The sequence below is a fragment of the Panthera onca genome, chromosome B3, assembly GCF_046562875.1.
Source record: "Panthera onca isolate mPanOnc1 chromosome B3, mPanOnc1 haplotype 2, whole genome shotgun sequence".
Classification (NCBI taxonomy): domain Eukaryota; kingdom Metazoa; phylum Chordata; class Mammalia; order Carnivora; family Felidae; genus Panthera; species Panthera onca.
The window spans coordinates 28,062,007-28,076,009 of record NC_138344.1 but is presented as its reverse complement, the minus strand read 5'-3'; the positions used below and the strand labels follow the sequence as shown (position 1 = coordinate 28,076,009).

Sequence of the window (14,003 nt, the reverse complement as noted above, 5' to 3'; positions counted from 1 at the left end):
TGGCTTTCTTAGAACCCACAATCATGGTTTTCTATAAAATGGACAAAGACAGAGGGCTCATTTATAAGAGGAGGGGGCGGGATGGGGTGCGACTAGCCAGGTCGGGTTATAGGTGCCAAGGTCCTCTGGGTATGTTGTTCCTGTTTCTGAATAGATTAAAAAAAAAATAACAAACTAGTATTTGAAATGTTAATCATGTAGAATGGGATTTTTTCTTTAAGTTTATTTTGAAAAAGAGACCATTGTGGAGAGCTGTGGAGAGAGAGAGCTGTGGAGGGGTGGGAAGAGAGAGAGAGAGAGATCGATCTCAAGCAGGCTCTGCACTGTCAGTGCAGAGCCTGAGGTGGGACTTGAACCCATGAACCATGGGATCAAGACCTGAGCTGAAATCAAGGGTCCCATGACCACCAACTGACCCACCCAGGTGGGGGCGGGGGGGGGGGGGGATGTTTTTTAAGTGAGTGCTTGTTGAACCAGAAAATGCCAAATATAATTTGCTCTTTTCAGACTAGTCTAATTGGACTACACAGCCCCTACACTCTGGTTTTGTTATAAGTGACTATGCAGCCACTAATTTAAAGTTTTTAATCTTTTGTGAGCTTGGTAACCAGCTAATCGTGCCATTTTAGAACTGACTCAGAGGGCCTTTTTTGCTTATTTCTTTGGTCTCAGCCAAATTCTAGCTGGATATACATAGCCAAATAAGGAATCACATTACATATTGAAAGATGGTTAGCATGTTCGTCTCTGATGATGTGATAGATTGATGAAAAATGGCGGCAATTCTCTGCTTATAAATGTACCCAAACATTTTGCAGAGTGACTTTGCAGCTCCACCCCATCCCCTGATTCTGCCTTGGCCTTGGGACTGGGGATAGTTTTCGGCCAAGAAAACGTGGTGGTTCCCAGCCTAAATTTTGCTAAGAAACTGGACCAGCTTGCTGGAGAAGGAGACCATGTGGAACAGAGCAACTTGCAAAGCTACCAGATGAACCATACTATGTCCAGACTCCAGAGACTGAGCCAACAGACTGATCCAATTGGTTGAATACACTGTTGATCCACAGACCTATGAAAAAGACTAAATGATTGTTGCTTTAAGCCACCAATTTTGATGTGGATTGGTATGTAGCAATAACTAACAAATGCCAACAGATACCTATAGGAGGCAGATGATTATAATGAAAGTAGTGGTTTGCATGAATACTTAGAAATTATGTTAATTTAACTTAAGGAATTTGTTTGCAGGTCTTTTCTGCCAGTATTCTAATCATTCCAGCAAAGCCCTGCTTCATCTATTCAGCTTTCTCTCTTTGTTGTAGTCCACAGACTCCTCTCACATTTATCTGGTCCTCCCATCTGACACTTAACGGTCACATTATACAATGCATTGTTTCATAAGTGTACATAACATACCTTGCTAACATTATGCAGGCTTCTTAAATGCTCAGATCACTCTCTAGCACATGAGGCTGTATTTCTTTTTTTTTTTTTTTAATTTTTTTTAACATTTATTTATTTTTGAGACAGAGAGAGCATGAACAGGGGAGGGTCAGAGAAAGAGGGAGACACAGAATCCAAAACAGGCTCCAGGCTCTGAGCTGTCAGCACAGAGCCCGGCGCGGGGCTCGAACCCACGGACCACAAGATCATGACCTGAGCCGAAGTCGGACGCTTAACCGACTGAGCCACCCAGGCGCCCCAGCATTTATATAACGTGAATGCTCAAGCATTGATCATAAGACATTTTAAAATTTTTAAATATCCACTTCCTTTTCAAACACTGCTGGTGGGATTATAAAATAGTGCAACTTCCTTGGAAAACAGTTTGGCAGTTCCTTAGAGAGTTAAACATGTATCAACCATATGACCCAGATGTTCTATTCCTAGGTATTTATCCAAAAGAAATGAAAGCATATATCCACTAAAAGACTTGTAATTGAACATTCAATAGCAGCTTTATTTGTAATGGCCAAAAAAAATGGAAACAACTCAAATGTCCAACAACAAAGCAACTGTGGATGAGCAACTATGGTGTATCCATATAATAGAATACCACTGAACAATAAAAGGGAATGAACTACTGATACATGTTATAACATGGCTAATTCTCAAAATAATTTTGGTAAGTGAAAGAAGCCAGACCAAAGGAGTATATAATAAACAATTGTAATATATAGCAACAAAGTGGGTGGTTGACTGGGAGTGGAGGGAACAAGAAAGGCAGAGAGGGATCATAGTGGGTGGGGCAAAAAGAAACTTTGGGGTGATGTATATGTTTGCTGTTTTGCTCATGGTGATACGATCAATCTATAACATCATATCACATCAAAACCTACCAAATGTATATTTTATATATGTGCAGTTTACAGTATGTCAATTATACCTCAATAAAGCTGTAAAATTTTTTTGTCAGTTATAGAAACAAGTTATATAAGCAAGACTTCTCTACTAAACAGTATTTTTGAAAATCATGTATTAGTAAATCAAATAGTTTTCTCATGTCTAAATTGTTCTTAAGTTGCTCTTCTGTGTTTTGGTTTTGTTACCACAGAGGCCAGCCAAGAGCCCAAGAACAGCATTTCAGGTATACAATATAGTGATTCATCACTTCCATACAACACCATGTGCTCATCTCAACAAGTGCATCACCTGTTTAACCCTAATCCTCATCACTTATTTAAACCATCCCCCCCCCCCCCCATCTCCCCTCTGGTATCTCTAGCATTTTAAAGGTATTATATAAATGTTTTCCAATTAATATTATTAAGTTTACTCAAGACCATAGACTTAAAAATGTAGTAGGGCATATTCTAAAAACATTTGTTGGAGGGAGAGAGGAGAGCTGTCTGGAAAAGATAGTAATAACTTGAAGTAAATTTAGGTAGAACACTAGGATGTTCATTAAAAGCCAGGAATTGGCTTTTAATAATTACCTCATTTGATGAAATGGGGAATGGATATGGTAGGCAGAATAAAGCCCCCTTCCCCAAAGATTTCCACAGTTCTAACCCATAGAACCTGTTACTATGTTATGTTAGAGGCAAAAGGGACTTTGCACCTGTGATTGAATTAAGGGTCTTGAGATGGGGAGATAATCCTGGATTGTCCAAGTGGGTACAAAATAATTACACGGGTTTTTGTAAGAAGGCAGGGGCACCTGCAGGCTCAGTCAGTTAAGTGTCTGACTTGATTTCAGCTCAGGTCATGATCTCCTGGTTCATGGGATTAAGCCCTGTGTCAGGCTCCAAACTAAGAGCAGGAGCCTGCTTGGGATTCTCTCTCCCCGCCCCCACCCCCACCCCTCCCCGTTTCTCTGCCTCTTCCCCGTGCACACATGTTCTCCCTCTTAAAAAACAAATAACAAAACAAAGGCATAAGTGTCAGAGACAGAGAATGAGATATGACAACGGAAGAAGGATCAGGGAGATGCAACATTGCTAGCTTTAAAGTTGGAGGAAGGGGAATGAGCCAAAAAATGTGCAAGGCCTCTGCTGAAAAAGGCAGGGAACAGATTCTCACCTAGAGCCTCCAGGAAGAATATAATCCTGATAACACCTTGATTTTAGCCCAGTTAAATTCATGTTGGATTTCTGTCCTCCAGAACTGTAAGATAATAAATTTGTGTTGTTGTAAGCCAAAAAGTTTGTAGTAATTTGTTAGAGCAGCAATAAGCACACCAAATTAGGGTAAGGAGGACACTAAGATCCCCCTAACATCATCACCAAAAATAAAAAGATTCCATTTTATAGACAGGCAACCACACTTTGACTTCTCCATCTTCTATCCCTTTATTTCAGTTATTTTATATGGATTTGTTGTGTTTGTTACTTGATTAGCATCCCTCCTACCCTGCTTGCCATGGTGCAGTTCAAATCCCAACTTTCAAATTTCCTCAACAGGAATCCTTCTCCTCTGAACTGCTAGTACAGATAGAAGTATCTTTGTTTTTGTTTCCTGACTGCCTTAGCTCTCAAACACAAAAAAACTTTTTGAAACGACCATGTGAGGTTTGAAATATGGTGTACCAGGTGATAAACATTAAAACAAAGATGCCAACAATGCCATGCCTCAGAGTCATCAGAGAGGCTGTTTCTCAGGAACAGAGAAAATAGAGCATAAGCTCTTTGGAGGGCAGGGGGCATGCCTGATTTTATACAACCCTCAGAACTAGGTGCAGTACTACTAGCTACTACTGTGCTTGGCTAGAAGCTGAAACTTAGTTCTATACTAGTAACCAACCAGGACAAGTTTTTGTAGAATTTGGCACTTACACGCTTCACAACCTCAAAAACCTGTGTGGAAAGGGGTATCCATAGGAACATTTGGTGGTTTTTAAAAATGTCTGTTCCTGATTTCTAAATAGATATAGTTTGATCAAAATGTGAGTAATTAGGGGCACCTGGCTGGCTCAGTCAGTGGAGCATGTGATTCTTGATTTGGGGGTTGTAAGTTCAAGACCCACTTTGAGTGTAGAGATTGCTTACAAGTAATCTTTTTAAAAATGATTTTAAAAATCTTTTTAAAAATGTAATTAAATCCTTTTGGACAGAGCCTAAAAAATACATATTTTTTCTCAAATAAAATATTTTTCTGTTTAACAAAGTGACTTACAGGACACTAAAAAGATTAATAATAAGATTTCTGATGATACTTGTAGTTTTAAGATGTGTTATAATTCTCTAAAGTTTTATGTGCTTAAAATATAATAAAATGTTATGTTATATACTCCCCAAACATGGAAAAGATATTAATATATTAAAATATACCTGGTTTTCTTTAATTGTATCAGAAGGTAATCACTAGATGGTAAATTCCTTCACACATCATGGTTTTGCTCCCTAAGATATTCACAGGCACATATTTTTTATATCATGATGGGAACTGGGCTATTTGTTTCTGTAAAGAAAATGGGAAACATTTAATTGAGGAATTAGGATGATATGGAACCTGGGACTACATGGGTGTTTCAAGTAGTGGGTAAAAAAAAAAAGCAACAAATGTTCAGCTAGAAATAAGTTATTTTATTTTAAAACACATACAGATTAATAAATATTATTGGAAAACTTAATAAATAGCCTTTTTTATTTACATAAGGCAATTACAACATGCTATGACTATTTCTATAAAGCAAAAGATAAGCAAGTCTTAGCCATTGACAAATGTGTGTATGTATGCTAATTGGAAGCTCCCCTGATACATTTACAGGAAAAAACTTATGCAGTCAATCAACATTTTACATTTTTTATCTAGTCTTCTTCTCTTTCACGATTATATTCCATTTTACAAGAAAGTAATAGTTGTCATTTAAAAAGGCAACAACACTCAGGAATGCTACTGGAAAACAGTACCTTTAAATTATTCCAAAGTGCAAAAACACTGACATAGAGGTGGGGGGAGGGAATTAGTACATTCTGACAAAGAAAAGAAACTTTTCAACGTGACCTTTTGGCACTAGTGGTTTGGGAGCTCCTGACATTTACCTGGTGTCAGGTAATTCATGGTCAGGGTTGAGCTGCTTGGAAGCAGGAATTTCAGCATCATTCCTAACAAATTTAACACAACAGAATCAATCTGGTTCACAGGTCATTGAATCTTCTGCAGAACATAAACATATGCAGAATGTCAGAAAATCTTATCACATCATCAGAATGTGATCTTTCAGTGCAGCTTTTAAAAGTCCCTGTTTAACCTTCACGTTTTATAATAGAATATATAAAACCCTTCCTTAAAAAAAAAAAAAGAAAAATTAAAGCTTCATGGAATCGTGCAAACTTTACACCCAGCACTTCCTTTGCTTACTCAGTGCTTGAAGCTGCATGTCTAAAGCACAGTCCTGAGCATACAGGATGCCCAGTGCAAGCTGAGTTTCCACTTCACCACTCCAGAGCAATCCTACACATAACACTCTTGTCGGAGGCTACCAGCACACGCTAAAAGTGTGAGTGCTCTAAAACAGGTGATTTGGAGAACCATCTCACCCCTTTAGAGGTAGAGAAACTGAGGCACAGAAAGGTTAAGTGACTCACCTATAGTTGCACAATTCAAGGAAAAATAGAGAAAAGAACAAATAAATCTTTCTCCCTGGCTCATGCTCTGGGGTCCTAGACAATGCTTTTTATCACATTGGGTACATCTGAAATAGATTTATTTACATGATCATTGTTCTACTATCAACTTTTTACTACACAATAATTTTTGATGTAACATAAAGTTACATTTTTTAAAATATAATTCTCTTGTTGCATTTCACAGCATGTGAGAAATGTATATGAAAATAAACAAGTAGTGATACTGAGCCAAATTCTCATTCTCATTCCTATAATTCTTAATCTTTTCAAGTATATGATGGAGGTATAAGAATCCGGCCAGATGTGAAAAATCACCAATAAACTAAAGGACAGACCCTTAAAATTCATCACCAGTACAACTGTGAGGTGGAAGTGAGGAATACAGAAAATTGAGGTATTTTATATGATAAACTGTTTTATGGTGTGACTGGTGTGCAACTTGATCTTTTCTCTTTCCAACTCAAGTTAACAGGCTTCTAGCTATGACTATGAGTAAAACATATGAAAAACTAACATGGACATGTCCTTGGGAAGAAGGTCAATACTAAGTTGTTAATGTTACATTTTTGGTCCCTGAGAAGGCGGAACACCAAGATTCCATCTAATCCTGCTTGATGGGTGAACTACTTCCTTGGTTTCAAACACAGTGAGAAGGATAACTCCTTCAGACCACTGGAACCAATCAGACAGTCATGAACAGATCTAAATTGAAGCATTTTTCTCTTTCCAGTTTCCTACTCGGTCATAAGAGGTCTAAGTCAGGATCAAGTAGGCATCAAAAAAGAGCAATGGCCATGGCTCTGTAGACAATTGGAGCACTTTCTCCTCTATTCTAGATTAGTTGAGCAGCTTGGAAAAGAGAGGTACCATCTCCCAATAAGAACTAGGCAGCCATCAATACCTTTGGTCTCCATGGACCAAAGTGCTTGTCTACACCTGGAAGACACTGCATATCAGTGCTTTACAAATGTCTAGGAACTAGCTTCTAGAAGTGAGCACAGTATTTACAAAGAGTGAAGCTGTCAAGGAAGAAGGAAGATGAGGGGTGACTGTACACGTTAATAGTGTTCTGACAGACATGAAACCCAAAGAAAAAGAACAAAGACCAACCTACTACAGCTGGAATGAACTTCTGGAGTTAATACTGAGTATAACAAACTGGCTTGAAAAGTAGGAATTGAAAGAATATTTCTTATTGCTGAACCAAGAGCAGCAAAGTGTATTTCACTAACATTCTAATGTGAAAATACTATAGTGACATCTGACTGAAGAACGAGTTATGAGCAGTTCTTATTCCTTGTGTGGCAAGAAGCAGACTACCCTTCCTCTCAAGGACCTTCTCTACAGAGATGGAATAGTCCTCTAGAAGAACAAAATGCCCAGGGTGGTCTCAGAATCCTTAATAGGCCCTACACTTGATCAATTAGCAAAACAGAAAGCAATCTTTTCAAATGCAAAGATTCAGATGAAAAAACAAAGCATTGTCCAAGTAGCAGAGGAGAGAAACGGCTTATTTAAGTATCCAGAGTAAATTTGCAAATTGTGATCAGAAACATAAGATTTTAGAGAGGCTTGAAAACAAGTAGGCGGTAGGTAAATTTCTTCTTAGTTTATCAGAGATAAAGCCCAAGGAATAGTATAATCATGAAAATGTTTCATATGTATTTACTTTTGGAGAGACCAATGAGACCCATTCCCATTCTAGCTCCTCCCAAACTCTCACTTTGAGGCCTTTTTTTTCTTTGCAATTCCAAATGAATTATGAAAACATGAATTTATAAAATAATATATATATATATATATATATATATATATATATATATATATATATATATATAATTAAATCAGAAGTTATATGCTCTATGTCAAACTTGAAAATTGGGCTCTTTAGACTGGTCATGTCCATTTGAGGCTAGAGTCACACACTTGAAATACAATCCTAAGAACTTTGTCCCACTGGAAGGAAAGCTGTTCATCCCACCAAAATAATCTGCTAAACCTGGGAGAGTCCAACTGTTCCAGAACAAGTCATCCTTAAGAGGAGATCAGCTATTACTACTTTCAGATTTTGTTTTGCTATAAACAAAACAAAACAAAACAAAACAAAACAGGGATGATCATCCAGAAAATACCACTGCTGAGTATCCATGGTGTAACCGTGAACTAAAATATAATGAGGAACACTAATAGATGAATTTAAACTAAGCTTCAACTGTAAGCTGTAACAAAATAAACAAGATAATTTCCTTAAGACACATGAACTTTCTCAGTATACTTTTGTTCACCACATGTATTCTTTTAATGTCTCAAACTCCTTATGTAGGAAACTATTATACTGACACTGCTACATGATATTTTCAGAAAGTTCAGTTCAATAAATTAAGGCTTGCATTCCTAAAAATACCTGATAATAAAAAAACCCAAATCTTTAGGAGCTGATAAAAAAAAGTGAGGGACTTTTTGAGTATTTATTAACTGTCAGTTAATGTAAGATTAAAAATTTTTTAAACAATTTTGTTGCTGCTCTTAGTTCACTAATCACTGACAACTCATGCCATCACATCTACTTTTAATTCATAAAGGTGTTCTTCACTGTATGTTAAACTATCCTCATTTTATTTAGCCTCTTTTATTTAGCCTTTTATTTAGCCTCCCCACACTTTAGGGAACAATTTCTTTGGTCTTTAGAAATGTTCTTTTTGCCTGAAAAAATATTTTTTTCCTTAGTGAGTAACTTTAATTGGGTATTATTAAATGTGATATTCTAGTTCGCTAATTCTGCCTTACCCAATCCCATTTTCCAACTTGGCACAGTTCCCTATTTAGATAAAACATTGCATATGAAGTACATGATATCTTGATGAAATAATTTGCATCACTTTGTGCTTTGCTCCCACTTACTATACATAGGAGGTTACTATAAACAGACAAATGATCTCTTTGATCCAAATACTGGCATATTTAGTGGCTATTTTGCATTTCAGAAGATTAATGAGAGGTTGGGTGAGGAATTGTAGGGTGCTCTGCCATCTCAAACAACAGGGAGATGGCTAAATTAATTGTTTTCATTTTAGAAGAAATTCTTTTGAAAACTTACTTTGTATGTTCCAATTTTCAGAAACTTGCCTGAGCTTGACTGTGTCTTTTAACCTGTTCCTGTATTATAGGGAACCTGACATATGTGCTATTGAACAGTTACTCTCTCATCTAACAACCTTATTATCAAGTTGAATAATTTATTTCTTTGGAATGGCCACAATGGTCACTGAAAGAGAATGTGGATATATTTGATACTGGGTCCCAGTTACATAGATTAAATACAAATAAAATACCTTATGCTACTTAAGTCAACTGTCTTTAATTGGACAATAAATACATGCTAAAAAGGTCAATTTGCTCTTATGTGTCTTTCACTGTGACTTTCTTCCAACAAATGAATATACTGTTATTTCTAACTGCTCTATACATTTATATTTTGAATAGTGAAATATTAAAGTATAATCAAAGAGTTATTCTAAGAGAACATACACATAGTAATAGTCAAATTAAGTGAAGAGTTCAAGTGATAAAGGCACTGAAATTGATTTGAGCTATTGAAAGTCATCCTATAAATGGAACTCTGCATCATGTCCACTCATTCTCTCTCTATGTTCAATTAAAATGTCTTGGAGTAGGAGGTGGGAGAGTCAGCTCATTAGCGGATTAAAAACAATTAAATGTATATACTTCTTATTTGGATGAGGTACCTGAATTTTATACATGCTTAATGCAAAATAACACAACTATAGACACATTTACTGTATAGTCAGACTATAAGACAACAATTTCCCCCATTTCCAAAGTAATCTTCTAAGTAACAATATCTGCTCCCCTGCAAAGACTAACCGGAAAGAGCCCAACTTTATTTTCTATTAAATAATGTTAAAATATTGTTAAAGGAAATAGTATTCATGAAAGCTTCCAGGTTAATGGCAATGAACATGAGATTCCTCTCATCAGAGAGAGATGATGCCCAGACAACCATTTAGCAACTTTAGACTGCAGAGGGCTGGGCCCCTACTTGGATGCTGAGCGATGCTCCCTACTGTCCACCAGACCACCCATTAATATGCAAGCAACTTTAATACCAGTGATTAGGGTCTCTTCTACTTCACATCGAATTAGGACCAGAAACCACATCCATTTCCTATTCCTTGAGCCACCCACCCCCCTGTTGCATCCTAGTCTGTTTTCATATTAGATTTGTTCATCTCCCCAAGGTTGAAATTGAACTCTTTGAACACCTGTATAAGGACAATCCCAACAGAGACAGTAGTGAACCCACAGGCCATACCCAAGAAGTCCACCAGGCCCACGTTGCTCCATTCCCGAAAGAGGATGGCCGAGGCTAACAGGACGAGGGTGGTGAATACGACGTAATAGATGGCCCCGAACACAGAGGAGTCGAAGCACTCAAGTGCCTTGTTGATGTACCTGAACTGGACAATGATGCTGCAACCAAGCACGGCGAGGAGCACCAGGCACAGGCAGAGTGCCCGTTGACTGGATGGGTTGTTGTGGAAGATGTCTTGGGCTGCCAGCCCGATGCCCTTGGTGGAAGGCACGGTGAAACTCCCCAGCAAAGAGCAGATACTGATGTAGACCATGATGTTGGTAGGCCCATGGGCTGGTGCAATCCAAAAGATGAGCAGTAGCAGCATAAGGAGCACGATACACAAATAGCCCACAAACACTGGAAAACAGACAATTTTCTTACTTTGGAGTCAATTCAACAAACCCTAGGCAGAATGTGGTCCTGTGTGTGTGGCCAGAGTGGGAGGGTTCTTCAGGAACATGTGGGGTAGTTGTGGCTGTTGCAGTGATTTAAGGGCTACATATAGTGGGCCAAGGCCAGGGGCCCTGAGATGTGGAGACAGTACCACACAAAAATCTCATTCTTCTCACAACTTCTGAGGGTCTCCTTGGACTTGTAAGTGACAAATGTGCTTATAATTATCAGAGCCTAGAACCCAGTTATATATAAAACAAAATAATTTTTGCATATATTTAATATGCACTGAATTTTTCAGAACTTCATTAAGAACTTCATCCCATTGCTGACAACAATATCCCCTGAATGTTTGAGTTAATAGCACGACACTCCACATGAGTCTTTATTTACAGCTCCCAGGCTCTCAGCAACTCCACAAGGCATGGGGTCTACTGGTATGTCTTCTATAGTTGTACCTGAGCATTCTATTTTATTATAAAGTACTATCCTGCTATTTCTCCTTCATATTACAATTAAGGCTTTATTTGCTTTGAAGTTATGTGTACAAAAGGAGGTTGTAATTTCTAATTCAATCTGAGATTATAAAGGAGGTGTTAGAAGCTGGGCCTGACAGGGCTAGGAACAGCCTGGACATGCACTAGGCAGGCTGTGGCTCTTCCTCAAACGTAAGAAGAAAAAAGAACTACGGAGCCCTGTTCTGAGGGAAGATTCAGGAAGATGACCTTAAAATTTCTTCTGAGGCAATTCTTTGACAAAAAAATTCATAATGTTTTTTTAACCTTTAGAAAAAAAATTTAAAAACTTAGAAGCCTCTTGGGGTGCCTAGGTGACCCAGTTGGTTAACCATTCAGCTCTTAATTTCAGCTCAGGTCATAATCTCACAATTCGTGAGATCAAGCTTCACATTGGGCTCTGCACTGGCAGCATGGAGCTTGCTTGAGATTCTCTTTGTCCTGAGCATATAAGCACGTGAGCTCTCTCTCTCAAAATAAATAAACATTAAAAAAAAACTTAGAAACCTCTTTAATTTATAAGTGGCTAGAATAGGGGCACCTGGGTGGCTCAGTCAGTTAAGCGTCTGATTTCAGTTCAGGTCATGATCTCGCGGTCCGTGGGTTCAAGCCCCACGTCAGGTTCTGTGCTGACAGCTCAGAGCCTGGAGCCTGCTTCAGACTCTGTGTCTCCCTCTCTCTGTTCCTCCCCTACTTGCATTCTGTCTCTCAAAAATAAAATAAACATTAAAAAAAATTTATAAGTGGCTAGAATAACATCATTTTATATTCCAGGTTAAAACATGTTATTCATGTTAAAAAGAAAAATCTTTTAGGGGCACCTGGGTGGCTCAGTCAGCTAAGTGTCCAACAGTTGATTTCAGCACAGGTCATCATCTCACAGTAGTGAGATTGAGCACTACATCGGGATCTGTGCTGACAGTGCAGAGCCTGCCTGGGATTCTCTCTCTCCCCCTCTCTCTGCCCCTCCCTGCTTGAGCACGTGGCTCTTTCTCTCTCAAAATAAATAAATAAACTACAATTTAAAAAAAAGAAAAATCTTTTTGCTACCATCATATTTTCATACCAAATTATTATGGCAGTATTCAAATTAGATATGTTTTTTGTAAAAGTTAAGACCTGAATATACTGGTATCATCCACATTTATCAGAAAGTAAAAAGCCTTTGGATATATTTTTCTGAAAATTACATAAAGGAAATTCTTCAGGATATTCATATCCATTTTTCTGATTTTTTTCATGTTTTTGTACTTTCATTTCTCACAGTTTTGGAAATATTTTGGCTTTTACAGGAGGAAGTAAATATAACAATGCTAAATGTTTAGGGATAAAAAAATTACAGGAAAATACAGTCTTGGTTAATTTCATTATGAATCCCTTTTGAAATTTTACAGATATTTCCACTGCAATGTCATTCACTGCCAATTAAAAGCTATAAAAGAGTGGTGAGGTATTTGTGGCTTAGAGATGTCTGTATTTGGGATATTGGTGTGGATGCAGTTTTGTGCTGGCACGTGTCTAAAATTGTTCGTAAGCAATATAAGATGGTCTGCTGGGAGTAATTTAGAAGAATCTATACTTTAGGCCAGTACAATTATGTAGACTGTTGTTTTTTATAGCATTTGTCATGTCAAAAACATGTAGAAAAACTATACAGAGATCTCTATGGGAAATCCAAAGATAAATCAAATTGGGTCTCAGCTCTCAGTTTCACATTACAGGGAAGTGTAGAGGCTTGGGCACAACAGTGGTCCTGAGGGGAACATGGTCCAGAGCAGATCCCAGGAGGACTGACACAAAAGAGAAGAGACAGTAGGAATGCAGGAAAGGAGGTAGGGTGGGAGTACTGGGAGGTGGCAAGAGGTGACAGGAGGAGGCGTGTGGGGGGTGGTCATAGGAGGTAGGGGAATGGGAAGGCCATGGTAAGTGGGAGGTGGGTGCTCATGGGATTGAGGCCTGAGGGGATGAGGCCGCGTTGAGGGGGCCAGGTGATAAAGGCACCCATGTGCAAGATCCCAGAGGTCCGGAAGAAAGCAGAAGCAGTACGAACTCCAGGGAGCAGGGATGCAAGGTCCAGAACCACCAGACCTCCTCCCACTCCTGGGGCAGCAGGAGAGCAGGGGATGCTATAAAGTGTAGGGCACAGCAATGGCCACTCATGTGCAAAGTCAAACACAGGGTCTGTGAAAACAGACCATAGGTAGGCCAACCCAAGCCCAGGCCTGGATCACACTGGAGACAGACAAGCTCTCTGGCACCTTTGCTAGAAAGGAGTTACCTGGGTTAGTCAGCTTCTCTTCCAGCTCAGCCTGAGTGGTCACACTCTCAGATTTCGGGGAGTGGATAATCAGTACAACAGAACCTGCACAGCTTAGCAGACATCCCAACTTGCCCAAGATGTTGAGCTTTTCCTTTAGAAGATAAGAAGCTAAAATGGACCTTTGTTTAAAAAAAGAGAGAGAGAAATCGTTAAAATTTAATACTATCTGACCTGTTTCTACTAACTGTAGTTATTTTAGAAAAGCCGTATTTTCTTGATAGCCATATTCATTTTTAACTTAGTTTTTAAGAGTAGAAAAGATTAGGAATTTATTGAAATTATTAAACACAAAGGATTTTCATACCAATACCATGCAGTCAATACATAAT

General features: G+C 38.4%; 1 protein-coding gene across 2 annotated transcripts in view; it reads right to left on the bottom strand.

The window, feature by feature from the left end:
- Positions 1-7,902: 7,902 nt before the first annotated feature.
- The window catches only part of NIPA1 (NIPA magnesium transporter 1), an 84,683-nt gene continuing 78,582 nt past the window's right edge, over positions 7,903-14,003 (bottom strand). For both annotated transcript variants that reach the window (XM_060617921.3, XM_060617922.3), the window contains exons 4-5: positions 13,633-13,793; positions 7,903-10,803 (exon numbers count right to left, since the gene is read on the bottom strand). In XM_060617921.3, coding sequence (XP_060473904.1) covers positions 10,292-10,803; positions 13,633-13,793 — 673 coding nt within the window. In that variant the 3' untranslated portion in view covers positions 7,903-10,291. The remainder of the gene's footprint in view (positions 10,804-13,632; positions 13,794-14,003) is intronic.